This window comes from Conger conger, chromosome 11 (assembly GCF_963514075.1).
Source record: "Conger conger chromosome 11, fConCon1.1, whole genome shotgun sequence".
NCBI classification, from domain to species: Eukaryota; Metazoa; Chordata; class Actinopteri; order Anguilliformes; family Congridae; genus Conger; species Conger conger.
In genome coordinates this window covers 20,762,265-20,789,066 of record NC_083770.1, presented here as the reverse complement: position 1 = coordinate 20,789,066, position 26,802 = coordinate 20,762,265, and the positions used below count along the sequence as shown (strand labels likewise).

The 26,802-nt window shown below is 42.3% G+C and overlaps 1 protein-coding gene across 2 annotated transcripts in view; it reads right to left on the bottom strand.

Annotated features, from left to right (window-relative positions):
- Positions 1 to 26,802, bottom strand: part of adamts3 (ADAM metallopeptidase with thrombospondin type 1 motif, 3) — a 91,819-nt gene that overhangs the window by 55,119 nt on the left and 9,898 nt on the right. For both annotated transcript variants that reach the window (XM_061261415.1, XM_061261416.1), the window contains exon 4: positions 19,132 to 19,288. In XM_061261415.1, the coding sequence (XP_061117399.1) occupies positions 19,132 to 19,288 (157 nt within the window). The remainder of the gene's footprint in view (positions 1 to 19,131; positions 19,289 to 26,802) is intronic.

Sequence of the window (26,802 nt, the reverse complement as noted above, 5' to 3'; positions counted from 1 at the left end):
ACGCACATGGCTGACTGCTGGTCATTTTCTCCTGCAATCTGACATTTGGGCTAGAGAGCTACAGAGCCAGGGGAACAGATCACAGGTTTCCAGCTGACCCGAGGAGTCTCCGGTGAGCGATGGGGCCTGGGTAACCTGTCCTGACCAATGATATGCTCAATTATGTGATTGATCGTGATTACATTACCATATGACACACCACCCTGCTGTGGAGACCTGCTGACCCAACCTGTCACTCAAGTCTGAACAAGGTGCTCATGGGTAGTGTAGTCATGAGAGATTTGCACTGTGAAAAATCAGTGGGCTCCAAACCATTCTGTTGTGTACCCTTGAGCCTGGTTATTACTGAAATATTTCAAACAAGAGGTAATAGCTCTATAAATAAGCTAAGTACCAACATGTCAGCACCATACTGTAAGTAAACAAAACATCACAACTTACTACAAGGAGCAGATATGATGCAGTAACTGTAGAATACTGAGGAGAACATGGGGGAAGTGGACTTAAGACAGATACGAAGCCCACGTCACAGGTGCTTCTGGGACAGACATTCCCAAAGGCCATTTCTGAGGCTCCTCCCAGCACAACCAATCCTACCAGCCTGACAATAACATTTTCATTTAGAGACAGCTAAAATGAGTTAAGTTATACATTATTGACCCGGTGGGGTAATTTGCCCTCTGCATTTGACCCATCCTTGTTACTTAGGAGCAGTGGACAGCCACAGTGCAGCGCCCGGGGACTCCAGTTCTGAGGCCGGTGTCTTGGTCAAGGGCAACAGCAGGAGTATATCTAACCTGACAATGCTGCATCTGACATTTCTGTCACATCTTTGACACTTCTTCTTTTAAGTGTGAGCACAACCAAACCGCACAGAAGGCAGGATTCTATATTTGTTTATTTTCAGTTAGAAAACAGACATTTAAATGCGCACCAAGTGCATCCTCTGACAGGGCACTGCATATGCCTGGAAGCAGAGAGACAGCCTGTAAAATGAGGACACTAGCTGACCCTCAGCTGCATGCACTGTGTCTTGGTAACAGCTTTGAGAGCTCAAGTTAAAGAAGCAACACATAAGCTAAGTATGGTTCAATAAGTTCTAGCATGTAATTATCACCAGCGTTAGCAACTATATGAAGCTGATGGCATGTGGTGGGCTATTTATACAGATAAACTAGGCCGCAGACGTCACAGCTCCAGAAGGTATAGGCTACATCTCGGAAGTCTGTTTGACTAATTCTCCTCCTTTCATGGCATGCTGGAGCTAAAGTGCTGTCATTTATGCTTCAGAGAAAGCAAATACCATGAATTTAATACCCAGGATAGGAAAAAAACTAAATAAATAAATGAAAACCACTTAAAATAAAAACCACATGAATGAAATGTGATCTGGTTACAAACTAATTACTAATTTCAAACTAAGAAATAATTCATTACATTACATCATTGGCATTTGGCAGATGCTCTTACCCAGAGCAACGTACAGTTGATTAGACTAAGCAGGAGACAATCCTCCCCTGGAGCAATGCAGGATTAAGGGCCTTGCTCAAGGGCCCAACGACTGTGCGGATCTTATTGTGGCTACACCGGGAATCAAACCGCCAACCTTGCGGGTCCCAGTCATGTACCTTAACCACTACGCGACATTCCTCTCTGAGCAATCACATTACAGCCCCTTCAGTGGGCACTCAGAGTTAAAGTGCTCTGCAATTTGCTCTACAGAGAAGGTGAGCAGAACATGGATTTCATGACTATAAGAACATCTACCCATCCATTACCTAACCCATTATTCCCAGCAAGGCCACGGGGTGCTGGAGCGTATCCCAGCATGCATTGGGTGAGAGGCAGAAATACATTGTGAACAGGTTGCAGATCCATCACAGGGCACATACACCATTCACTCACACACTTATACCTTTCAATTTAGACTCCAATTAACTGAACCTGCACCTCATTGGACGGTGGGAGGAAACTGGAGCATAACACTGACAGCTGTTTCAGAATGTTCTCGTGGCACATACCAAGAGGTCTGTAGACAAAAATGCACACAGCTAATACGTCTGCTCTTGCACATACATCAATACGGCCTTGTGACGACAACACTCATGGGACAGTAACACCCCCAATGGTAGCAAAACAAGCGATGAAATGCCTAATAGTCCATTACTGGGGATTGATGGTGCCACGCATTTGGACACACAACCAATCACCTTATCACATTACTCAAAGCTTTCAACATCCGGATCTCCTGCCTTTGACAAGCAGAGAGAGTGTGCGGTCTATCAGTTTAAACTCTGACCATGACACCGCGTGACGCTGAAGCTCGCTTAATTTCCATTAACCTGAAGGGAGGCATGAAAATTTTTTATTTTCCACCATTGTAAATGAGATGTTAAAACATCCACGGTTTACTGCCGATCGTAGTTTGAAGGTCAAAGGAAATTAGGCAACATATATAAACATCTAATGTCACTGAGTGAGTAATGTTTTTAAAGACAATCTCTGGAGCATTGCCTTTATGACAGTACTGTGCTTTCTGACATAAATGGGCTGCAAGATTTATGACTAATATCAATATGTTGTTGCTCTACCACAAAATGAGGTGGAATGATTAAGACAACAGTGATTACTATAATTCCCCCTGAATATGCTTTTTTACAACAGGAAGAAAAACAAATTATTGAGCTCGATACAAGTGAAATAAATAAATAAATGACAATTCTGTCACACAATAATAAAGACTGGCAGTGGCTGTCCAAGTCTTTCTTCTCTAAGAAACCCCCCTGACACAAAATACATTCATCTCTTCCATCCCATTTCCTTCAACACTGCAGTTTTCAGAAAAAAATCTGTTATGTGTGTGGCGAATCCCTGCAGAGGACCATCTGAATTTAATTAGGCTGCTAAACTACAGGAGAACATAATCACGCACTCAACTGTAATGATACAAAGTGATGTCTACACCAAGTAAATAGAGATGGTCCAGGAAAAGATATTTCAACATAAACATCTAACCTTGGGGAATAATATGCAATGGCAGCAATCAACCAACACCTCAATGTGCACAAACTGTGATGTGAAACCACTGCTACTTAGGGGAAACAGCAAAAGACAGGAACACAGAAGAAATCTATCCTTATTTTTTTACAAAAAATGTCCAAAAGATGCCAGCATTCAAACAGTTGCTTGGTTGGGGTGATGCTAGGTGGCATCAAGGTGCCTTGTCATCAAACCTCAGCTGGTTTAACCTTCCAGATGCACAGAAGCTACGTCCCGACCAGCACAATCAGGACATTCTTTCCAGAACCTTCCTTCCCTCTAAAGGAAAACAGCTGTGGCCTCTCCAACAGAAAGGCAGTGAAACATTAATGCCTGGCCTTGTTTACGATAAGCCAGGTGGATCTGACACAAGTCTCCTTAGGAGGCCACAAATGTTTATTAGAGATGTAAATACACACCAATGTATGCAATATTATCAGTCATATTTATATCATATTTCTTCAAGGTCGCCTATGTTTTGGACAATAATGATGATATGTGTTAGCAAATTATGTTAACAGACTTGTGAAAGCAAGTTCTTAGAAATCCCCAGGGTAGGGTGCATGTTACGTTGGTGTGTACTGTATTGCTGAAACCCACATTAGTATTTACAACATTCAAATTATGAAATAAACAAAAACATAGGAATACACAAAACTTGCATAACTGTGGCCCTGATGGTACAGTCAGTATTGTAATTTGTTTTGTGGATGTATACACACACTACAAAAAACTACCCATTAGTCCCACGGTGGAGAGACCAAGCTTAAACTGAAAAATATATTGTGGCATTCATCTTTTGTGTGTATATGTCTGTCAAAAGGGGAGAAAGAGTATTGATTCTTGTTCCTGGGCAAAAGAAAAATACACAGGAGTGATTTCAAAGCTGGCGTTTAATATGTTCTGCTGCCCTCCTTACCCAGTGAGCAAATGCTGGAATCTAGATGTCTACAGGGATGGAAATCTAGGCTGAGAGACATTTTGACTTCAACATACTGAATCTCTGGTATAACCCAGATATAATCTGGCTACATCCTAGTCAGGTAGAAAAGTTGGCTTAAAACCTTTCACCTGAATGCCTTTCACAGATTTTATACCACAAAAATCCATCTATACATCCATTTTCGAGCTCGCTGGTCAGGGCTGCAGGGAGTGCTGGAGCCTATCTTACCATGCATTGGGTGAGAGGAACCACAAAAATATTAACCACAAAAATGAATTTACTAGTGAGCTGTTCTTACCATGGTATGCCTAGGCATTCTTCTGCAATCTAAAACCAAAATATTACGGAATATGAGCTGAACGGGATCTTTTTTCAGGGTGATAAATTCACAAGATTCTCGAGATTCATGGGAGCTGCCATACTTCAAAGCAGCACAGATGTATAAGGGTTCTCTCCTGTCTTTGATTCCAGTTTAGAAAGTTTCTGGCAGTGAAATATGCCGTGGCAATGACATCACTCTCGGAGCCAAGAATTCTGGGAAATCTTTTTCAGCAGCTGAAGCTGGAGGACCACGTGCAGGGAGAACAGAAGAAGAAAGGTATTGTGGCGGGGTAATAAAGCACTTCCTGTTGTGGTGCCAGATGACATTATGATGAGATGACTCATGGAAATGGCGATTTTTAAATAAAACTGGCCTTTTCTGACACAAAAGGATGTAAAATATGTCAAGGGCACTTCACATACTTTAGTGATCTCACCAATCCAACAGAGGATAATTATAAGCAGATTTAATGGAAAAGTTTTATCAGACTGGGTCTGTGGCACTGTTATCTCTGGTCTGAGAGCAGAAGAGAGAGCACATTTAAAAAGCTCTCACAATGAAAATATTATATCACATCCAATAATCCAAGGACTGGGAGCAACAGGGTACATGAAATGTAGTTCACTTGTCTAACTGGCGAGCAATAATAATGAAACCATTTAGACCCAGGTGATTTACTTGTTAAGGCTTCAATGAGTCAGGTGAGTATAATTCTAGGACTGAAATTTTTATTCTGAAGTAACTGCATGCCTTCTATAGTATCCAACTGCAGTGGCTGTCCTGTCTCGTGTTAACAACTATGGGTTCGTCTAAATTGTTGGGTCATTTCCACCAAGAAGTAGAAGGCTACAAAAATTCTCTCAATGGTTCAAACTACCCATTTCCACTGTCACAAACATTATTAGAAAATAGATTTCACATAGAATGGCCCGAGACCAAGTGAGAAATGCTCAGAAGAAGCCACACATCACTGCAAAAGAGCTGTAAAAAAACAATAGCAAACACAAAATTAAGCATCTGAAGCATGCAAAAGAAAACGTTGAGAAGCCTGAAGCCTTCTGGTACGTTTGGAGAAAAAAGGGTGAAGGGAAGAACACCTTGCCAACTGTGAAGCTTGAAGGTAGATCCATTATGCTTTGGGGTTCTGTAGCAGCTGGGGGCACAGGAAATATTGTGCGAGTGGAAGGAAGAATGGATTCCACCAAATATCAAGACATTCTTGAGGCTAATGTTCAATGATCAGTTCAGACATTGACGTTCAAGATAGGTTGGGTATTCTAGAAAGACAATGATCCAAAGCACACCTCAAAATCAACCATGAAATACCTCCAGGAAAGACAGATGAAGTTTTTGAAATGGCCACCACAGTCTCCAGACTTGAATATTATCGAAAGTCTGTGGAGTGATCTCAAGCATGCCGTACATGGAAGAAGGCTGAAGAATATTTTTGAGCGAGAGGTGTTCTGCCAGGAAGAATGGGGGGGAAAAAAGCGAGAATTGAATGACTCTTAACTAGCAACAGGAAGCATTTACAAGCTGTTATAGTTGCCCGAGGAGGAGTTACAAAGTAATAACTGACAGGGTTCCCAAAATTTTGCACAGGGCCTTTTTCCTTTTTTTATTATTATGAAACTGTAAAAAATTTAAATGAAAAGTAATTGCTTTAAAATTTGAAGAACTATGTCATGTTTAATCAGCTTCGCTTATGTTCACTTCATATTAATTGTAAAAGGCTTTTTAAACACGGGTGCCCACATTTTTGCACACTACTGTATGTCCCAAGCAATATGTACTTATGATTCCATGAATATTTCAGTAGCATACACAATTATTCTTGCAAACATTAACCAACTGTTTTAATTTGTACTATTGTGAAGAGCTATTCCATGTGTCTGGCTAAAGAACAATATGAGGCATTAACAAGAATTACATTAAAAAAACCCAGTCATACTGTATGATCACATTTATATCCAATATTTTGGATCTATTCTTTGGCATATATAAAGGGCCGCTAAAATACTGTGGCACTCTGTCAAGAAGAACTGACCATGAAGAGCTATATTGCAGCTCCAACACAATCGGTGTAGCAGAAATGTCTAAACTGTCAGTGGGTGATGAGAATGTCTGTATGACACAGATAGTTCTGATGATTTACCATCTTTGTTAAGATGTTAAGCTAAAGTCCTGATACACTGGTGACTAAAAGATACCACAGCACTTATAAAATTCCTGAACTGATTATCTATACCTGGCAACCTAATCATTACCAACATCCCTTGTATGCCCAACCTGCCCTGTCCCTCCTGGTTTAAATATGAAATAAGAGAAGATACAGATACACTATCCACAAATTGGCCTCGATTCAATCAAAATTTGCCTTACAATTTGACTCACAATTGAACATGAGTGCTAGTAATTTCTTCATTAACAAGTCTGGAAGCTGCCCAATTTCCAAACTGTAGAAAAAAGCCAGCACTTTAATTTGAAATTAAATCAAAATGATGGGTAAATGTTAGCCATTAAAACTCTACAGGTCATCTACAGGTCCTATGTCACAAGACTGCAGTGTCAGTCACAGAGGCCAATAACTTCCTCTGACCTCGTTAGTCCATATACACCAATCCCTGAATGCAAATCGGGGCAGTGCACCCAATCAAACATAATACATTTTATCAACTTCCTCCACAGATATTGAAGACATAGTACATACTGTGTCAGCAAATTAACAACATCAACCAACAACTCAATGTTAACTTAATATTAGGATCTACTTTTAATATTAAGTATTTTCAAATGAGAGATGAGGTTTTGCGCATTTAACTTCAATTCAAGTTTATATTCACGTTACATTAAATTAACTTTAAATTTCAATTCATCCCCTGCACTTGGCCCAAGTTAACACAGGGAGCCAGTCACTCTGAGTTCTAACTGTAACTCAACTCAAAACCTAGATAGAATTCCCAAATGGATTTTAAAAAACTGTACACAAACTGATCTCTAGAATGGTTTTTCAAGGAAAGAGTGTCCCCTCTGTGAACTGAGTGTTTACCCGACAGTCTCCTTCATTAAGGTTAGGCGTTGCACACTCGTTAAGACCTGAAGGCTGACCTACCGCCAGAATTATGTGCACGACTTTCACGGAAACGGACAGGCGTTGACATCTCCGAAGTTTTGCCAATGGTGACATCTGTATTGGCCGCATAATCGGAAGGACCGCAATGTGGTGAACTCCTTCACACATTTTCTGGATTCGGGACCAGAAAGTGGTCATAGAGATGCGAGGGTTATGGAAACAGAGCCTGAAAGCCTTGCCCTCATCTTCCATTCAGTCATCCTCTCCAAGCCTGCTTAGGGAGAGCTTCTCATTGGAAACATTCTGTATACCTTTATTGCTGAATTGCCCAGCAGGTCTACTTTTGTTTCATTTAGGTATATATTTGTTTTCCAAGAGGAATGACCCTAAACTGATAAGACAGATATCCTGCATTTTACACATTAAAACAGACAAACACAATAATATTTTCCTGTTAAATATGTGGAATAAAGTATTATATAACACAAATCAGCAAATTGCACAATCTAAGTTTTACACCATGACCCTGGTTGTTTTAATAACAGAATCAGAAAACCTCATTCAATCAGCAGTCAGAAAGACTGGCACCGACCAGCGTTATGCCTAAGTTTGCTTTTGCAAGTACAGGAGCCAACAAAGGGGAAAATGCCAAAAGGCCCACTCACTAAAAACATTGAGCAAGACAAAATTTCCATCCAATGCTTTTTCCCCTCCAAGTACTCTGTAAATTATGCAGACGGGATAAGAGCTGTGATCTCAAAAGCACAGATTTCTGTCAAAAGCCTGTGAACTCATCTCGGAATAATCCCTCTTCGTGTAAAATGGGCCTTGAGAGATCTCTGCAAATGTAGATTTATAAATGTTTGGACACGGTATTCTTTGTGAAGAGCTGGTATACACAGGACGTACGGTACTGCTGGTTAAGAACCACATAAAGGTAAACAGTGAAAATGATCTGAAAATGCTTAGCTGTGCAAAAACATGCAGTACAATACACTTTCAAATACCAACCTCGACTGTGTACGCAAGTCTCGCTTATCGAAATCGGCCAGATCTGACACAGGCTTTCACGGTATTGCCTGTCAGCTCAATACATCTCTCGCATAGTTCTCCTCCTATCCTCTGTACTTACCGGCAGCAGAGGTTCAGCCACACTGCGCTAGCGATTGTTCAGACGCTAACAGAGTGCAACGGGAAAGACCCCCAAAACCAGTCATTTAGCCCAGCAAAGAAATAGCCACTTCAAAGCATCTCCTCCCCAACATGGGAAAATATTTATGCCGGTCCCTTTGAGCGAAACAATAGGAGGGGACTTCAAACCGAGCCACCGTTGAAGCCGTCGGTCACAATGCGCTCGGCCTCTCACAATGATCCACTTCCTTGCACGGTAGCGTCGCTCAGTCCGTCACTAATGTGCCAGAAAGGCCGATTGTCCTCAGTTGTTGGCTTGTCACTAAGGGGATTCAGGCCCTGGAGCATTCCAGGGAAGACCAGATGCTCCTGGACAATGATGCTGGGGCGGACCTGGTACACCTGCACCGGCTCTGTCTGAGCCCGGTCACATTGCCATGACTGCTCCGGTTAACTCACGCCCGCTGCCGACTAGGGGCCGGAGGCATTCCAGGGCCCGGCGTCCGGGAGCGGACATGGCGTGCGGCGTGCGGCGTGCAGCGTAGGCCGGGGTCAAATGCGGAACTGTTTTGGATTCAAATACTTTTCTGTGCTTAACTGATTGCGACTGGTGCAACTGAGTCAACCAAGAGGACCAGAATTCAGGGATTTGTACTTCTTGAGAGTATTTCATAGGATCCTATACAACAGAGCTCACTAAAGCGTAGAAAAGCACAAAAACAATAACGAATTTGACCCAGGTCTGGTACAACGTCCAGGTCTATGATAATGCCCTAGCAACATCCATGACACTAATGTACTGTATTCTTTATGACAGACACCAAAAGGTCCTGTCACTTTTAATATGGAGAAGACATGGCCGAGGGGCGGAGGGACATTATTTTCAGCCCTTCTCGCTGCATTACGCAATGACTCGCTCAGGAATCGAATCACGGTTCTGTTGCTGAGGTCATAAACCAGTGCAAAAGGTTAGAGATTGAGATCAAAATCAGGACTGAGACAGAGATCTAGATTACATGACGAAATCTAATCTGTTTTGTAGCCTACAAGTGACAGGGAAAATCTTTTACTGGCAGCCTTAGAACTAACTTGTGTAACCGCTGCTAAAGTTAATGAGGAAATATTGGAAAGCTGCTTACGTTTGATTAATTACAGTGCACAGACTTTGCAGTGTGAAAAGTTTTGGGCAGCCTGTTCATTATTTTTTAGAGCTGCTTCATTTCTCTTTTCTCTCTTTTCTTTCTTTCCCCTTTCTTTTCAGTATTATGCCCTATTACAATGCATACATATGCATGCATACAGCAGATTGTGGATGATGTATTCAAGGGACCCCTTAACACTTTTTCCCTTCAACATTGAATGCTTTAGTTCCTGCCAGCTCACCAAATTCCCTTTAGGTAGAGGTAGCCCCTGCCCTGCCTAACACAGCTGTGTGACAAATATAAATCACCCCCCCCCCCCCCAACGTACAGGCGCTTCTCCTTCAGAAACCATCCGAGGGAAATCCAGCCCCCTGAGCCACACTGTGACCCCCTCCCCCGGGTACCTAATCTGCGTGTTTCTCCTGTCAGCCTCGGAGAGCAGAACACAAACACGACTTTGTCCCCAGGCCTTTAGATGGGCCTCTTTCGCCTCTTTCAGCCACGCGCCAGTCACACGCCCGCCGAAGCACCTGTGCCAGGTGAGCTCAGGTGTCTCTCCCTCTCTCTCTCCCTCTACTCTGCAGGCTGAGAGGCCCAAACATGCCTCGTTTTGGGCCACCGTGCCAGGAAAAAAAAACATCAGGAAAACACTGTCGTAATGGTTTTATCCTCAAAGGTCTCTTATAGATCAGAGATGAAGAACCATCAAATCCTCCCCACCCCCCCCCCGCCCCGTGACAAATCAGAGCCACAGAAGCAGAGGCAGGTCTCCCCGGGAGTGGCACGATGAGCCGGCCCTAACACCCCATGTGCAATTTACACTTAATGGCTCTGTCAATGCTTAGTGCATTATCTGCTCCCGCGCGGCCATTAGCGCGGGAATAGCACTGCTGACACACAGAGGCCTGTGCATTAGGTGTCCAATTTGTGATTTGCCGATCAGATTAAGAAGAGGAAGGCCAACCTAGCGCCTTCAGCGTGTTTCACTTATCTGTAAATGCCCCAGCGCCCCCACGCTTTCCTCCGGAGGATCAGCACAGCGCAAAAACCAAAGAATAAAATGGTATGGTAAATGGTTGCCATTTATATAGCACCTTTATCCAAAGCGCTATACAATTGATGCTTCTCATTCACCCATTCATACACACACACTCACACACTAACGGCGATTGGCTGCCATGCAAGGCAACCAACTCAGTTAGCTCAGTAAGTTAGTCTCAGCGAGTATTCTATTTACATTAGAATCTTATTTCTATTACTTTTTAGCAAAATAAGACAAAGCAATTGCCAATGAGGTGAGACAGTTTGACAGTGGGGTAGGAACATTTCACTTGTAACTAAAATAAGCTATTATTTTCTACTTGAGAGAAAAGAAACTTTAAGACTCATCACAAGACTAAAACAGTTTTTAGTTGTATACTTGGAAAGCTACAGTATGTCCAAATGCCCTCATCTTCAGTCACAGGTTTGTCTGCTCGTTGAGCTGCTTGGCAGTGAAGGATGACCGAGCTTGGCGCAAGGTTGCTGCTGATTACATAACAGCCACACAAACGCTCTTTCTAGACACTGAAACCTGGCCCAGAAATCCGTACAGCAAATGCAAAATGAGGGAGACTAGCCAAGACCCTGACTTAGTTCAACATTTTTGCGATAAAATAACATTGCTAAGCGAACATGGACTAATAAAATAAATACAATTATTGATAAAGGCATGAATGGGTAAATACAAAAAAACTGTAATATCATCCAGGCTGCATGGCACCTGGAGATCATGAACATCTGTTCCCTGGGTTACTGATGGTGTATGATACTGAAAAAGTCATATTAGTTGCGGCAAAAATGAAACTGTCAGATTGACGAGAGTGAGCTGCGGTTGATCTGATAAGATGGGCAGCTGACATCAAAAGGAGCCTTCAGAAACCACACCGCTGTTCCGCTGCATAGCTGTGTCACTACTGGCCTCTTTGTACCTTCTACGCTAATCTGTGACCCACATTTAACAGCATTTATTTGTTTTGACTCCAAACTGCTCAGAGGAAACCCTCGAGACACTAGAGAGATGCCGATGGCAGCAAAGACAGATGCACACCCATACTGTGTAAACCCAGTGGCATTGTTATAATGTCCTAAGGTACAGTGTGCAAAAAATCTGGGTGCCCCTGGTCAAAAAGGCTTTCACAATTAAAGTCTGAATTAACAGAAGTGAACCTGACCTGACCAGGTACAAGTACACGGTACACATTTCTTCAAATTCTAAAGTAAGATTACTTTTCATTAAAAAATTTTACAGTTTCAAAATAAGGAAAATGGCCCAGTGAAAACGTTTGGGAACACTGTCAGTTAATACTTAAAAACTCCTCATCGGGCAAATATAACAGTTTGTAAAGGCATCCTGTAGCCAGGTAAGAGTCTTTCAATTCTCGCTTTTAGAATTTTTCCCCATTTGTCCCGGCAGAACACCTCTAGCTCAGAAATATTCTTCGGCCTCCTTGCATGTTCGCCATATTTGAGATCTCTCCACAGATTTAACATTCAAGTCTGGGGACTGTGGTGGCCATTCCAAAACCTTCATCTGTCTTTCCTGGAGGTATTTCATGGTTGATTTTGAGGTATGCTATGGCTCATTGTCTTTCTGGAATACCCAACCTCTCAATGTCTGGACTGACCATTGAATATTACATGTGGTGTAATCCATTCTTTCTTCCAATGAATCCACCTCCATGTTTAACAGTCGGCAAGGGGTTCTTCTCTACAAAGGGTTCACCCTTTTTTGTCCAAACATACCTTCTTTGCTGGTGGCCAAAGATTTTCATCTTGGTTTTGTCAGTCCAAAGCATATTGTTCCAAAAGGCTTCAGGCTTCTCAATGTTTTCTTTAGCATACTTCATTTTGTGTTGAGGTCGTTCTTTCTGGTAGCTCTGCCATGTAGGACTTTTTTAGGGAAGACCAGATGTTTAAAGTACGTTGTAATGTTGTCCTGTGACAGTTCGACCCACATTTCTCACCAGGTCTCAGGCCATTCTATCTGAAATCTTTCTTGGTCTTCCAGACCTTGCCTTGACTTCAACTGTTCCATTTATCTTCCATTTTCTAATAATGTTTCTGACAGAGGATAAAATAGTGAGAGAGTTTTTGTAGCCTTCACCTTCTTGGTGGAAATGATCCATCTTCATTCTGACATCCATGGACAACTGTTTAGAGGAACCCATGATTGCTAACACTAAACAGAACATCCACTGCAGTTGGATACTTTAGAAGGCATGGAGTTACTTCAGAATAAAAAGTTCAGCCCTGGAATTATACTCATCTGACTCATTGAAGCCGTAACAAGTAAATCACCGGGGTCTGGGGCTTGGTAATCATCTTTTTAAAAAGTACTAAAGAGTAATTCAAAAGCGTTCCCGAAATTTTGCACAGGGCCCTTTTCTTTTTTATATCATTTATAAACAGTACAAAATCAATGAAAATAAAAATAATTAAATTAAATTAAATTTCAGATGACTGCAAAGAATAAACTCTTTAAACCCTAAGGTTTTACACAATTTATCCACTGCTAACATCAGTGATTATGCAACCTTATATAATAGGCACAAGATTTTTATGAAAAAGTCTGCTTGCTAAGTACAATATTTACATAGCAACACACTTGAAAGGAATAATATTTACTTGATTATGAGCACTTGTGACAAGTCACTGCTTTTTGTCTAAAACTTATACTAATACTGAAGAAAGTACTGTGCTCTACGGAGAAGTGAGACAAAAGTATGGGGAGGGAAGTTAGAACTTTCAATCTTCTTAACAATAAATGTGTATGCTATGCTATGTTATGTTGTAGGGACCACGTAACTACACTTCCCATGACTCCACAGGACACTTCCGCGATGTCCACCCTGGCATGACGGTGGACATCGCGGTGGGAGCAATAACGGTGGGAGCAATAAACTTAGGACAAGCATTGTCCAGCCCTTCTATTTGACTCCTCTTTGCCCTTTTCTTCACCTCAGCAGCCTCTGGCCTCTGGCTCCTGCAACTGCATCATGCCCTGATCCCGACACTTGGACAGAGGTCTCCACAGTGCAGGGACACACCTAGCTTACCTTGCAGTAACTTAAAGTGGCCTATAGTGAGTGGAAATTTGCGTGCGCGAATCGCTACATCAGCTCACCAATACAACTACAGCAGCAAACCTTTCCACATGGAAAATGAACCGGCGGACATCTTTCAGCACCACATGGGAACACCCCAGCTTTGCGCACCTGTCCAGGTCAAGAATTCACAGCCACTTCTACAAGGACAGCACCTCCTTTTGGATCCAGCAATGAGGTGGACAAACATTCTTAGTCTTAACTGATATTGTGTTTTTATATTTGCTTTGAGTTATCGTTTGAATGCATTCTGTTAGTTGTTTATGTGAATAGATTCACCATCATTTACGTATATATAGAGTTAAGCTACGCAATAATCTCTCTTTTTCCACAGCTAACACTAACACTCCCACTCAGAACTCTAGCTAACTACCCAAGCTAGCTACTTTTACCTTTCCTTTGTCCAAGGGACATGTGTGCACACACACACACACACACACACACATACGCACACACAGACCTACCTTGTACTAACTACATTAGCTCATCACCCCATTTATGTTCTGTGTTTGTAAATATAAAATATTCACATATATTTTGGAAAGTTTGAAATTTCAGACTATCCCATCAACACCTTTTGTGAAACAGACGATTAAGATTAATTCATTATGCACCAGAATGTACTGAATGTTTGTAATTCCACGAATCTCGGTCCAAAAGGAAAACAACTTCACTGGTTGAAAATTTGAATGGCTGGTTTTCAAACTCTCATGCCTTGGGTCAATGACCCTTCCTGTGTATTTTATGCCAAGTGGTTCCCTCAGGAAAGCACAGATTAACCCTTTGAAGAGTAGAATTTTTTGGGGGAATTTTTATTCCAAGTCAGTGTTCTAGAACTGCGCTGTTTTCAATCACCACTAGTGATTGTAACATCAGCATTAGAATGTTCACTTAAAAACATTACATTTGCGTGACCTCACACCTTAAAGGGTTAATAAGTAGCCCATTCGCTGGAGAGCTGAGCCAAACTACTTCTCATCGGATTTAAGCGGGAACGTGAGCTGTGAATGGCCTTGAAGAACCTTCGAGCAGCCTTCACTAAGGACTCTATTCACTAGCCTATTGACATATTTCCTCTGCTTGCGGGGGAGAAATGCATCGCTCCAACATGCTCAGCTCAAAAAAAGAATATTATAGGTGCCATGCCACCATGTTATTTATGTGGTACATGAAAATGCATTTCAATTCAAATGTATCTTTTTGGTGAGGGGTGTACCTTTGACTGATTCTGAGATACTTTTGGGCGCTTTAAACTTTGACTTGAGTATATAGAAAAAACAACTTTACTGTGCAGGCATCAGTGTATTTACCTGGTGCTCTTTGTGGAAGCAAAATGGCTGCTTGCTTTGTAAGTCCCCACTAATGCTTCAAGGTTTTGTTTTCACTATCTTCAAAGAAAAATGGGTCCCTAACAAATGAAAAGGATTACCTGTTGTTAACATAAAAACCTTATCTTTTCGATAGGAATTACTGCGCTTTTGTGTGCAACAAAAACATCTAATGATGAAAATTACATGTTATTGGTGAGGATGATATCAGACGATCATTATCTACTGTATGCGCAGTAGTAGGTCTTTTTTAAAGACGTGCCATACCTGCTATATCTTTCCCAATACACACGATAATCTCAAATTCGCTTAATCTCAGAATAAAAGTTTATCTTGCATTGGTGCATTTGTTCTTTAAACACAGCTGTTAGGTGTACAGGGTGCGGGGTTCTTCTGAGCCTCTCCTCTATCAGAGCTGAGGGTAAACAGACGGTAGAGATAATACCGGTAGTGTATTAGAACAAAATGATAAGAAAAAACATACCAGACAATAACTTGGACTAAATCTGCACTTTTTTTATTTACTGACTTGACATTCATCTCCAGCCCCTTGACACAGCCTGCATGAACTATTATTGTCCAGGGAAACCATTACCAAGCTTCCATGGAGTATGTACCGTAGGCTACCATTGTATAAAAAGAAACACTCGCCCACCTTGTCTGGCACTCTGCCGATCTTTAAAAATGAATGTTTTTCAAACAGGAAGGAAAGAAAGGAGGCTGGAAGTTAACGTCTTTAATGAAAGTGGACTTTTGTCACAGTAGGACACGCATAAAGCTATCTGCTTAGCTTTGTCATCATATTCCACTGACAGAAAAGGATTAGTTCACAGACACAATACATTCTCTCTTCATTTGTCTCACACCTTCCTGCCCAGCTCTTAACGGCCCTGGCTTTCAATAAAAAATAATCAATATACAGTATCCTTCACTGCTCTGGCATTAAATGGCTGTCTATAGAGCTGGTTCGTAAAATACTGCATGGCTCCAGCATACACACGGATTTCTTCTGTGCCAAATGTGTGATAATGGCTCCCTTCTGTCAAATGCGTCGCTTTATGAAGACCCTCCATCAGTGCCGTTGGTGAAAATATACAGCACATAATCCTACTGTAGTTAGTCAGGAGCTAGTCGTTATCAGCAGTGCTACTTTAAAAATGCTATAGATTATGTCATTCAGCTCATTTTGGCCAACAGCCACACACTGGTCTTCAAGTGACCTTCTTTAACTCTCAAGGTCATATCATCATGTTATTTTACATTAAAATGATTCAGGAGAGTATAATATAGTGACTTAGGTGGATATACTGTAGGTCAAATGTGTGTTTGTTTGTGTGTGTGTGTGTGTGTGTGTGCAAGCTTGCATGCATGTCTGTGCCCACAGTATGTGCGTAAGGCCAAATATTAATAAAAATAAGGAGAGCACCTTGCTAATTAAAATATCCAATCTCTCTAGCTGCTTGTGAAAGGTTATGGTCTGTTTCTAAATTGTCTTTTACCATTTTTTTTATGAGACACTTAGATGAGACATATATTGTGTTGATGCATTAAACATCTTGAATGCTCTGTATGTACAGAATAAACTGACTAAGGTTCATGGTAGGGGCCGTACCACATCACCCACCATAACAACACAGTAAAACCAGCTTGACTTATGACTTATAATACACATAACTGCCACCAGCAGAATTTGTTTGTAATTTATTTTAATGGTTAAACAATATCTTTCCAGCCGCCCCATAACTCTTGTCAGTTCCCGAGCCCTTCCTACACGGAGCACACAAAAGTGAGAAGAAAGTACGAGAGGCCACCTACAGTACGGTAATGCGGACGGTCAGACACAACAGAGAGATGTCTGGGAAATCTCTGGGGTCCATTACACAGACAACAGCCCCCTTACCCTGCCTGTTGTTCCCGGACTGCCATTTCCTAGCAACCAGGAGCGACTCGGTAATCATTCCCCACTCCCGTGCGTTTCCCACCTGGGACAAAGACACTCGGCCGCATTGTCATGGCAACGGCAACAGCCACACAAGCAGCCGGCCCTTTAGAGCGAGTGAATGAGGAAACGCTGAAAGGGAAGGGTGCGTTAAATGCTTAGTGACCCCGGGTTTCCCACTGTTCCAGTGTAATTACAAAATTGCTTCAACAAAAAAAGGAAGTTTCTGAATGAATGTGCACAAGGAAAGGGGGGTTTCTCTGCTGTCAAGACTGTTTGATGACGAGTTTAGAATGCATGCGCAAAAATCCGGCGAAAAAAAAAAAGTTGCTCACTCACGAGTCGGATATAATGAAGGGGGCCACCTACACTGATCAAATAGCTGGCCGATCGCTCCATCTTAGTCTAACAGCCAACATGTCCTCTCGCACAGTACGGTTTGTTTGTTTCTGCGAGCTGTTTGGACCCAAAAACAGTGTCGCTCCTAGTCCAAAACACTCCACAGCACAAAACAGCGCACAGACACGGGTCCTCAGGCTGCCTTCTGCCGTACAATGACTCCACGTTAAGATCCAAATGTTAAGTGCCTGCTTCACTCTGAGAGAAATAACAGGTCTGGAGAAAGGCTCCCACCGTTACTTTGACAAACTTCCTGGAAAACACGACTATTCAGCATCAGCAGGCTTTTCAGCAACTCTTTCCCGTAGTCACTGTTAATGTCAGTGAGATCTCAAGTCAAAATGAAAGCTTTGGCTTTATTTGCGCACGTAATACTCACAGGGATATATTAACTAACATTGTTTAAATATGTTTGGCTTCAGGATTCAAGCATAACTTTGTTAACTTTTTTTCCAACCCAATTTGGACTCACCAGTTGTTCACCCCTCCCCAATACACTTGCCTTTGAGCCAGGGATGGTTTAATACCCTTTGATCCACAAAGAACCTCCCATTGTTATCCGTGCTTCAGACTTGAACACAGCATGGACAAACTGCTCAAATTCAGAGTAAAAAACATGTCTAAAAGCAGGAAGCTCTCCTGTTCCAGTCAGAGCTCAGCACTGGACCAATGCCCTCCTCAGCCAATTGCTTTGGACATTATTTTTCATATGCTTCCTCCTGTTTACTTGTGGAAACCTGAATGATTGAACAGCTAACCACATTGCTGAAACAGTCCACTAATAATCACTGCTTTCACTACTTCTAGACGGAGTTGAGGAAAATGTCCTTGCACTTCGGGGACCCTGAAACATCTTGTGCACATTTCTTATCATTAAAAGATACTCCCTCCACCAGATGGTCTGGTGCTGCTACGCTGGGAGAAAAAGGAGTTCTTAGAAAGAAAGTGGGCAGGCATTTAAAGACTTTTTCTCCATTTTAAGATTAACTCTAAAATGGAGGATTCTGGGGATATCTACTGCAAAATGCTTTTATGTGTCTCCTGTGTTTTTGTATGGTATGAATTTGGTGCAGGGCTGCCCAACCCTCTTCCTGGAGATCTACAGTCCTGGAGGTTTTCACTCCAACCCTAACAAAGCATTTAACAGCTAGCAATCACATTGAGCTCCTAATTAGTAGAATTCTGTGTGGCAAATTAGGTTGGAGAGAAACCCTACAGAATGGTAGATCTCCTGAACAGGGTTGGGCAGCCCCGCTCTAGCTGTTGAATGAGTTGTGCTTTGTTAGGGTTGCAGTGAAAACCTACAGCACAGTAGGTCTACAGGAACAGGGTTGGGCAGCCCTGCTCTAATTGTTGAATGAGTTGTGCTTTGTTAGGTTTGCAGTGAAAACCTACAGCACAGTAGGTCTCCAGGAACAGGGTTGGGCAGCCCTGCTCTAGCTGTTGAATGAGTTGTGCTTTGTTAGGGTTGCAGTGAAAACCTACAGCACAGTAGGTCTCCAGGAACAGGGTTGGGCAGCCCTGCTCTAATTGTTGAATGAGTTGTGCTTCGTTAGGGTTGCAGTGAAAACCTACAGCACAGTAGGTCTCCAGGAACAGTTTGGAAAACCCTGATTCACAGCAGAGGGCCTCGGTGGCAGCAGGCTTTCGGAGGGTGAAACGTGACTTACCGTTGGCCTGGTAGTCCGTGTGCCCATCGGAGGACGCCTGCAGCATGGCGGATCTTCGATAAACCACGTGGACGCGGCCCGTCTCCTCCCGCGACTGCGTGCCTCTCTCCAGCGGCTCGATGAAGTATTCATCCGAGTCGGTGCGGATCATACCGGCCTGGTCACACACAACAGGGAGAGGAGTTATGACACGGCAGTTCAGGTCTGCCTAGTCTGCCCAGCCACTGCCTGAGGTACAGTCTGCCCGGCCACTGTCTGGGCTACAGTCTGCCTGTTGAATAATAGAGATGGTAAAACCTCGCTCTCCATTGGCTTGCGTTCAGCAGTAGGGAATGGGAATAGAGATTACTCAGTTCTATTACACTGATAATGACTTGTCAAAGAGGTAGAATGTGTTCCCTGAAGTACCTTTCACTTAAAAGTGAAGTATTTCAATGCACAGATAGTGAGTCATTGGGCTTCAGACTCCACAAGTCAGGGAACATGACAGGATCTATAAGTGTATGCAGCACTAATTGAAATAGAGAAAAATTATGCAATTTAGATGTTCTTTTAGATATTTATTCTGCATAATAATAGAAGAGATTCAGGTAAAAGATAATCTCTCTTCTTTAGTGTCATTTTCAGATCTGACTATTCATTCATTGGTTCTAGTTAATATCCAAAATGATTCTTATTACTTAGAAAAATGATAAAAAAACAACAATACTTATGATTCATAGGCAAAATGACATCTTCACTGGGTTTGAGTCACGGCTCAAAGTCATAACAAGCACAAACTCCCTCTGAAGTAAGCCTTGAAGCAGCTAGACAGACATACATAAAAAATGGTCAGGCAAAATCAAACGCAGTGCCTGGTGTAACATCGCTTTAATTAAGCACACTGAAGATTTCATCTCTTGGGCCTTCATTAAACTGATGAATCTCAGATGCATTGTGTGCATGCACAGTGAATCTTAATCAGTGATACTTTCTCAGAAAAACAGACTTCCAGGGCATATAATGTTTGATTTCCTGCCCTTCCAAGTATCACGGAACATTAATTACACAGAACCTTTCAATTAAAAACTAAATTAGCGAGATAAATGAACAACCACAAATTAGAGGTGTCACAAATATATTACAGACCTTGCTGTTCATTATGAGGCATGTATGAAAAACCGCGATGAGAACATGTTTATGTGCAGGTGTGTGTGTGTTTGTGTGTACATGTCTGCGCATGTATACAGAGTATGTGTACTATATGTATTTGTGTATGCGTGTACACGTGTCTGCACATGTGTATATATGTGTGTGTATGTATGTGTGTTCATGTGAGCATGTGCATGTATGTGTGTGTACAGGTTGTCCATTGGCCTTCTGACAGCCCCTCTGTGTGTGTGTGTGTGTGTGGGTGTGTGTGTGTGTGTCTGTGTCTGTGTGAGTGTGTGTGTGTGTGTGTGTGTGTGTGTGTCTGTGTGGGTGTGTGTGTGTCTGTGTGTGTGTGTGTGTGTGTGTGTGGGTGTGTGTGTGTGTGTGTGAGTGTGTGTGTGTGTTTGAGTGTGTGTGTGTGTGTGTGTGTGTGTGTGTGTGTGGGTGTGTTTGTGTGTGTGTGTGTGTGAGTGTGTGTGAGTGTGTGTGTGTGGGTGTGTATGTCTGTGTGTGTTTGCCTGAATGTGCATAGACAGTATGCAGGTGTGTCTGCTTATATACACCAAGCATACACTCTTCTACTGCTGTAGCCTATCCACTTACAGTTATAATGCGTTGTCTGTTCAGAGATGCTCTTCTGCATACCACAGTTGTAATGTGTGGTTATTTGCATTACTGTCACCTTCCTGTCAGCTTTGACCAGTCTGGCCATTCCCCTCTGACGTCTCTCATTAACAAGGCGTTTCTGTCTGCAGAACTGCTGCTTACTTGATGTTTTTTGTTATTTGCACCATTCTCTGCAAACTCTAGAGACTTTTTGCGTGAAAATCCCAGGAATAGCCGTTTCTAAGATACTCAAACCACCCTGTCTGTCACCAACAATCAATCCATGGTCAAGATCACATTTCTTCCCCATTCTGACATTTTGTCTGAAAAACAGGCAAACCTCTTAATCATGTCTGCATGCTTTTATGCATTAAGTTGCTGCCACATGATTGGCTCATTAAATATTTGCATTAACAAGCTGGTGTACAGGTCACTACCCAATAAAGTGATCACTGAGTGTATGTCTGTGTTTGTGCACATCAATTTGTGCAAACATCCCTATGTGCACATGAGTGCACAGGTATAGTGTATGTGCATGCATAAAGTACACATACCTGTGCAAGTGTGCACGTGGGTGTGTGTACATGATGTATAGCATGTGTGTGCATTTGTGTCTGTGAGTGTCCAGATGTGTGCACATACTTGAATATTAGTGTGTGTGCATGTCTGTGTGAGTTTACACATCTGCATGTATGTGTGTTTGTGTGTGTGTGCATGTCTGTGTGTGTGTTTGTGTGTGTGTGTTTGTCTCACACCACCCCCTGTATCCTTAGTGTGCACTCCCATACTCACCCCCCCCCCTGCCCCCTCAGTGTGCGCTCCCATACTCACACCCCCCCCTGCCTCCTCAGTGTGCACTCCCATACTCACATACTAACGGCACCATAACCACGACGGGAAATTATAAACTTTTTAAGCATGGTAGGACACATGTATACAGACTTGTGCCCTAAATAACATGCTACATGCCTGTACGGTGATGTCTATAAACGGAAAATGGCCAGTCAAAAATCACTGCACCGTATTCGTTATCATTATTTTTAATGAGCAGCCAAGGGAACCATCTTAATTAAAAAGCACTAACCTGTTTTAGAAAATGAGAATGGAAATTTCTGAATAAAAAAATGAGAAAATGGCAAATGAAAATCAGCAAAAAAGCAGAGCCTTCAGCACAAAATATCAAAAACCAAAGAGAACAGACCCTGATGGAAGGACACCAAACATGAATCACGTGACCGCACATCAGACTCACAACACTGATTAGGAGGAACATTCAGGGGACTCCTGCTTTGTTTGGAAGGCCTTCCTTTTTCGAAATGCAGCAGAAGGAATCAGAAGAGATTTATCTCGCAACACATGTCAAGAAAATTTCCCAAAACAATATCAGTGAAATGAAAGCAGGATGCTCCGAATGTACCAGATTATGCGCTGTTTTACGAAGCCCGAATGTAAAACTACACGCAGCTGAAACTGGGTGTGCCGTATCTGGGCGAGTGCGGCGCAGTTCGGCTCCTAAATCTCTCCTGTGTCAGAGTCTAACATACATGGGACATTAATTCCAGCCTACATAGCCCAGCGCCTTGTCTGACCTACATTCCCACCGTAAGAAGCCTTGTGCGTCCACGCATCGGTATGAATTTCCATCAGACGCATATCTGCCAGGGTCACCCCTTCCCCATCGGACTTCCATCACAGCTTTCTGGAGAATTTCCCTCTTCCTAGTCCATTGTTCCTGATTTTCCTGAGCTATTGAACACTTGGGGGCCTGGTATTTTCGGTATTGCACAATAGTTGTATATTAAACATAGAGCTAACATATGTGCTATTATACGTGATATATTCCTGTTTTTCATAATGGTGATTTACACGCAGTATCACATTTATCCAGCAACATGCTCTTATTGAAAGTTCAGAGAAAAAACTGTAAAAAATTATGGCACTGAGGAAACTGGCTTAATGTAGTTTGCAAGCTTGGTATGCGCTGAACACTATCTTTCTCCAAAGCATTCCTGGCAAGGCTTCCTACAATATGTTTCAATGAGACCTCTGTAAACACGGATACTGTTGCGATGGCACTCTTGTGAAAGCTGTTGTGAAATGAGCATTTACTGTACAGAACCGCTAACAGTAACACAGGCCAAAATGATTATTCTTCCAAGAGAATATAATAGGAAAAGGATTTCTGTACTTCAAGGTAAACATATTTATTTATTTATCTATTTGTTTATTTATTTGTACCTTAAATTTATCAGGAAGTCCCACTGAGATAAAACATGTTTTTTTCCAGGGGGGACCTGGCCAAGTCTTAAGCAGAACTAAGAGGAACAATGTGCTGCTTGAAAATGACTTGATTATACGGTAGATGGTCAGTTATTCATTTGAAAAAACACTGCAGTAAAACTCTGGTAGAGAAGAAGATATTCTTCAAATGCGGATTTAAGGGTCTTTTACAGAGAAGAGGTGAAGGCGTTTGTGAAACTATAATTACACCTTTTTCGTTTCTTGAAGAAAGTAAGTGACAAAGCACCAGTCCTGGATTTTGATTCTTGCAGGAAATCTGCTGACATGCAGTGCAGATCGTACACTTTCATACAACCAATGGCTCCACACAACTTAGAACATACAGTGCCCTCCATAATGTTTGGGATAAAGACCCATCATTTATGTGTTTGCCTTTGTACTATTACTGAGATTTGTAATAAAAAAAATCGGGTTAAAGTGCACATTGTCAAATTTAATAAAGGGCTTTTTCACACATTTTGGTTTCACCATGTAGAAATTACAGCAGTGTCTATACATAGTCCCCACATTCCAGGGCACCAAAATGTTTGGGACACAGCAATGATATGTTGCATTTTGTTGCATATCCTTTGCATGCAATGATTGATTGAAGTCTGCGATTCATGGACACCACCAGTTGCTGGGGTATTGCAGCCATCTTTAGCTCATGCTTGTTGCAGGGGGCAGCCCCCTTAAATTTTATCTTCAGCATATGAAAGGCATGCTCAATTGGGTTCAGATTGGGTCATTGACTTGGCCACTCAAGAATTGACAATTTTTTAGCAATGAAAACTTTGTTGCTTTAGCGATATGTTTGGGATTATTGTCTTGCGGTAGAATGAATGAGTTTTGAGGCATGATAGGATGTGTCTATACACTTTAGAATTATTTTTGCTACTACCATCAGCAGTCATATCTTCAATGAAGATAAAGTACCTTCAGCAGACATATATGCCCAGGCCATAACACCCCCACTACCTTGTTTCACAGACAAACTGCAACCAGTGGTTTGCATCTTGCAGTGTAGCGTCTCCATTTCTGTTCATGAAGACATATCCACACCTGACTCCTTTCTGATCTGTCGGACAAGTGTCCGGGGATTGTTCTTGATCTTGGTAAGGCTCACTCACACCCACCCCCTCTCTCTCTCCCTCTCAGGTTTGGCCAATGTCTCTAACCGTTTTATTCTTGTCTCTCAATTTCATAATGGCTCCTTTGACTTTCATTGGCACAACTTTGGTCCTCATGTCGATAAACAGCAATAACAGTTTCCAAAGGTGATCAAAAGACGAGAGGAAAGATTAGGTGCTGAGAGCTCGCTGAATTGTTCACCTGTTGAGAATTAGGCAGAAACAGTGATCTGCTAACTGCTTACTGTGCATGACCACGGGCGAAGAGATCCGGGCTCCCTTCCTACAGTACTGCACAAATTAAACCCCTAAAACATGTCAAAAGAGAAAAAGTGCTGTAAGAGGTTCTGCATGTGTGAGGAATTGATGAGCGGTAAATCTAGCGCATTAGGGCGCTGGGCGTGCAGACGTGTAGAGGCTGTGTTCTGTGACTGCAGTGTCTCTGAAGGATGACCGTAGACCGGGAGCCTTGACGACCGCTTCACACACACGCACAGCTCATCTACAGACCAATGAGCCAGAGTCAAATAAATATCACGGAAAAAGAAAAGCGCTGCAGGAGGATGATGAAATTCATAACAATAGTGCACGTGGTGGCCATTTTAGGCCATGGTAATGTATTTAGCATAACTATGATTTATACCCGACACGTGCCTGACACTTGAGCCTAACTGAGCCAAGTATGAGAGCTAATGCTAGACCCATGTTTTGGTTGACACCATACTAGCCTGGATGCAAACAACTTTTGTATCTTTGACCTATAGTTAAAATGAAGTAAGAAAAATGGTGTTTGTTGCATTCATTTGTTAGTCAAAAGGCACATTTTGATTGGGTGTGCATGGGAGTGACCGTGGACCAAGGACTACATCAAAAAACTGGCCAAATAAACAAACGAACAACGAACAGGTGAAAAGTAAATGTGGAGGATAAACTTAATGCCATGTCAGTCTGAGGGTGTGATCCCATGGGGTGTGATCTTTGGACCGAGTACAGTGATCTACAAATCTACGCAGTTAAAATTTCAGTGTTAAATAAACCCTGTTGGACCCATATACACTCTGTTTGTGTTGAATTAACACTGGGCATTGGACTGTGTACATCGACTGAGACCAACAATGCGCAATGCATTTGAATGGAAGAAAGACTGTAAACTGGGAGTTCCTGGGCCGAGGAGCCACAGAAAACAATGGGCTTTCATCCTTACTGGCTTGAATGCCTGATAACCTTACGGCCTATTTTCTGAATGACTTCAACAACAAAGTGGTCTCAAAGTAAACTGAGTGAATCCTATGACTTTCCCATGACCCACATTTCGGCATGAGAGTTCCCCAGATCAAGCCCTTGAATGATGGCATTCCCCCAATCTATGTTCAATACAATTCATTCACAACTGAAGGGCAATGCGCTGAATCAGGACCAGATATTCCCCTTGAGGGCAATGCCACGACAGTAACTCATTACACAGGGTTCTGCTGTAACTCCAAAGACTACTGCATCGATGTGAACCACACTGTATTCTCTACAACAGGGATCTCAAACTCAAAGCATGTAGGGCCGCGCTGGTTTTTCATGTGTTCTTTCACTTAAGTGCTTAATTTAGACCAAAGTAATTGATAGGCTATACAGTTTTTGGTCCTTGTTCCCGAAGGACTGAAGGTTGAAAACAAATCACAAAAGCCAGCAGAGACTGCGACCTCTTTCAGACCTCTACAACGTACACACGGAATTATTTTACCATTATCCTCACTTTTATTTGAACTATTTAATGAGTAAATTAAACTATTTCTGTTTGCACTTTTGTAAGTCACTCCAGATAAAAGCACCTGCTAAATGCCTCAATGTAAATGCAGCTTATACGCAATATGAAATGACTTCTCACATCTAACATTCACATAAGACGGTCTCATCTTTAAGACACTCACTAGTCCATTTTCTAACTGGCACCATTATAGTTTATTTTAAAAGACGAACTGGGGGACAGGAGTTGGAAATTAGCCAGAGCTATACTTTTTTGGGGGGGGGTTTGTTGTAACAAAATGAAATTATACTTCCCGCAACAAATAAAAAAATAAATAAATTGTGATATATGGGAACATTCAGTATGAGAAATGACTAATTTAAAAATATCCGATTTCATAAAGGCTGCATTATTTTGCAGGTATTTCTGAAAGAGAAATAGCACATGGAGGTGTGGCTTGGCGGTATTGGCGGTATTGGCAGTACTGGCGACAGTATCGGCGGCCGCGGCTACCCCACGTGCGTTTGGCCGGACAGACAATCGCAGGTGGCTTTTCTGCGCCCCGGCCCCGTGTTACCTAAATAGAACCCCTCGGAAGGGGATCAGGAGCTCTGTGCTCCATCAGTTTAATATCCCGCCATCAGAGGCAGCCAAGCAGACACCGCCACACTGCCAAGACAAACATATGGGATTCAGCTGAAGGGCTCCAGTTTTCTGAGACAGCCCTCCAGTCTAAACTTCTTAAGGAGCCGGTATGAACGTGCCTTATTTAAAACGCAGTTTCAG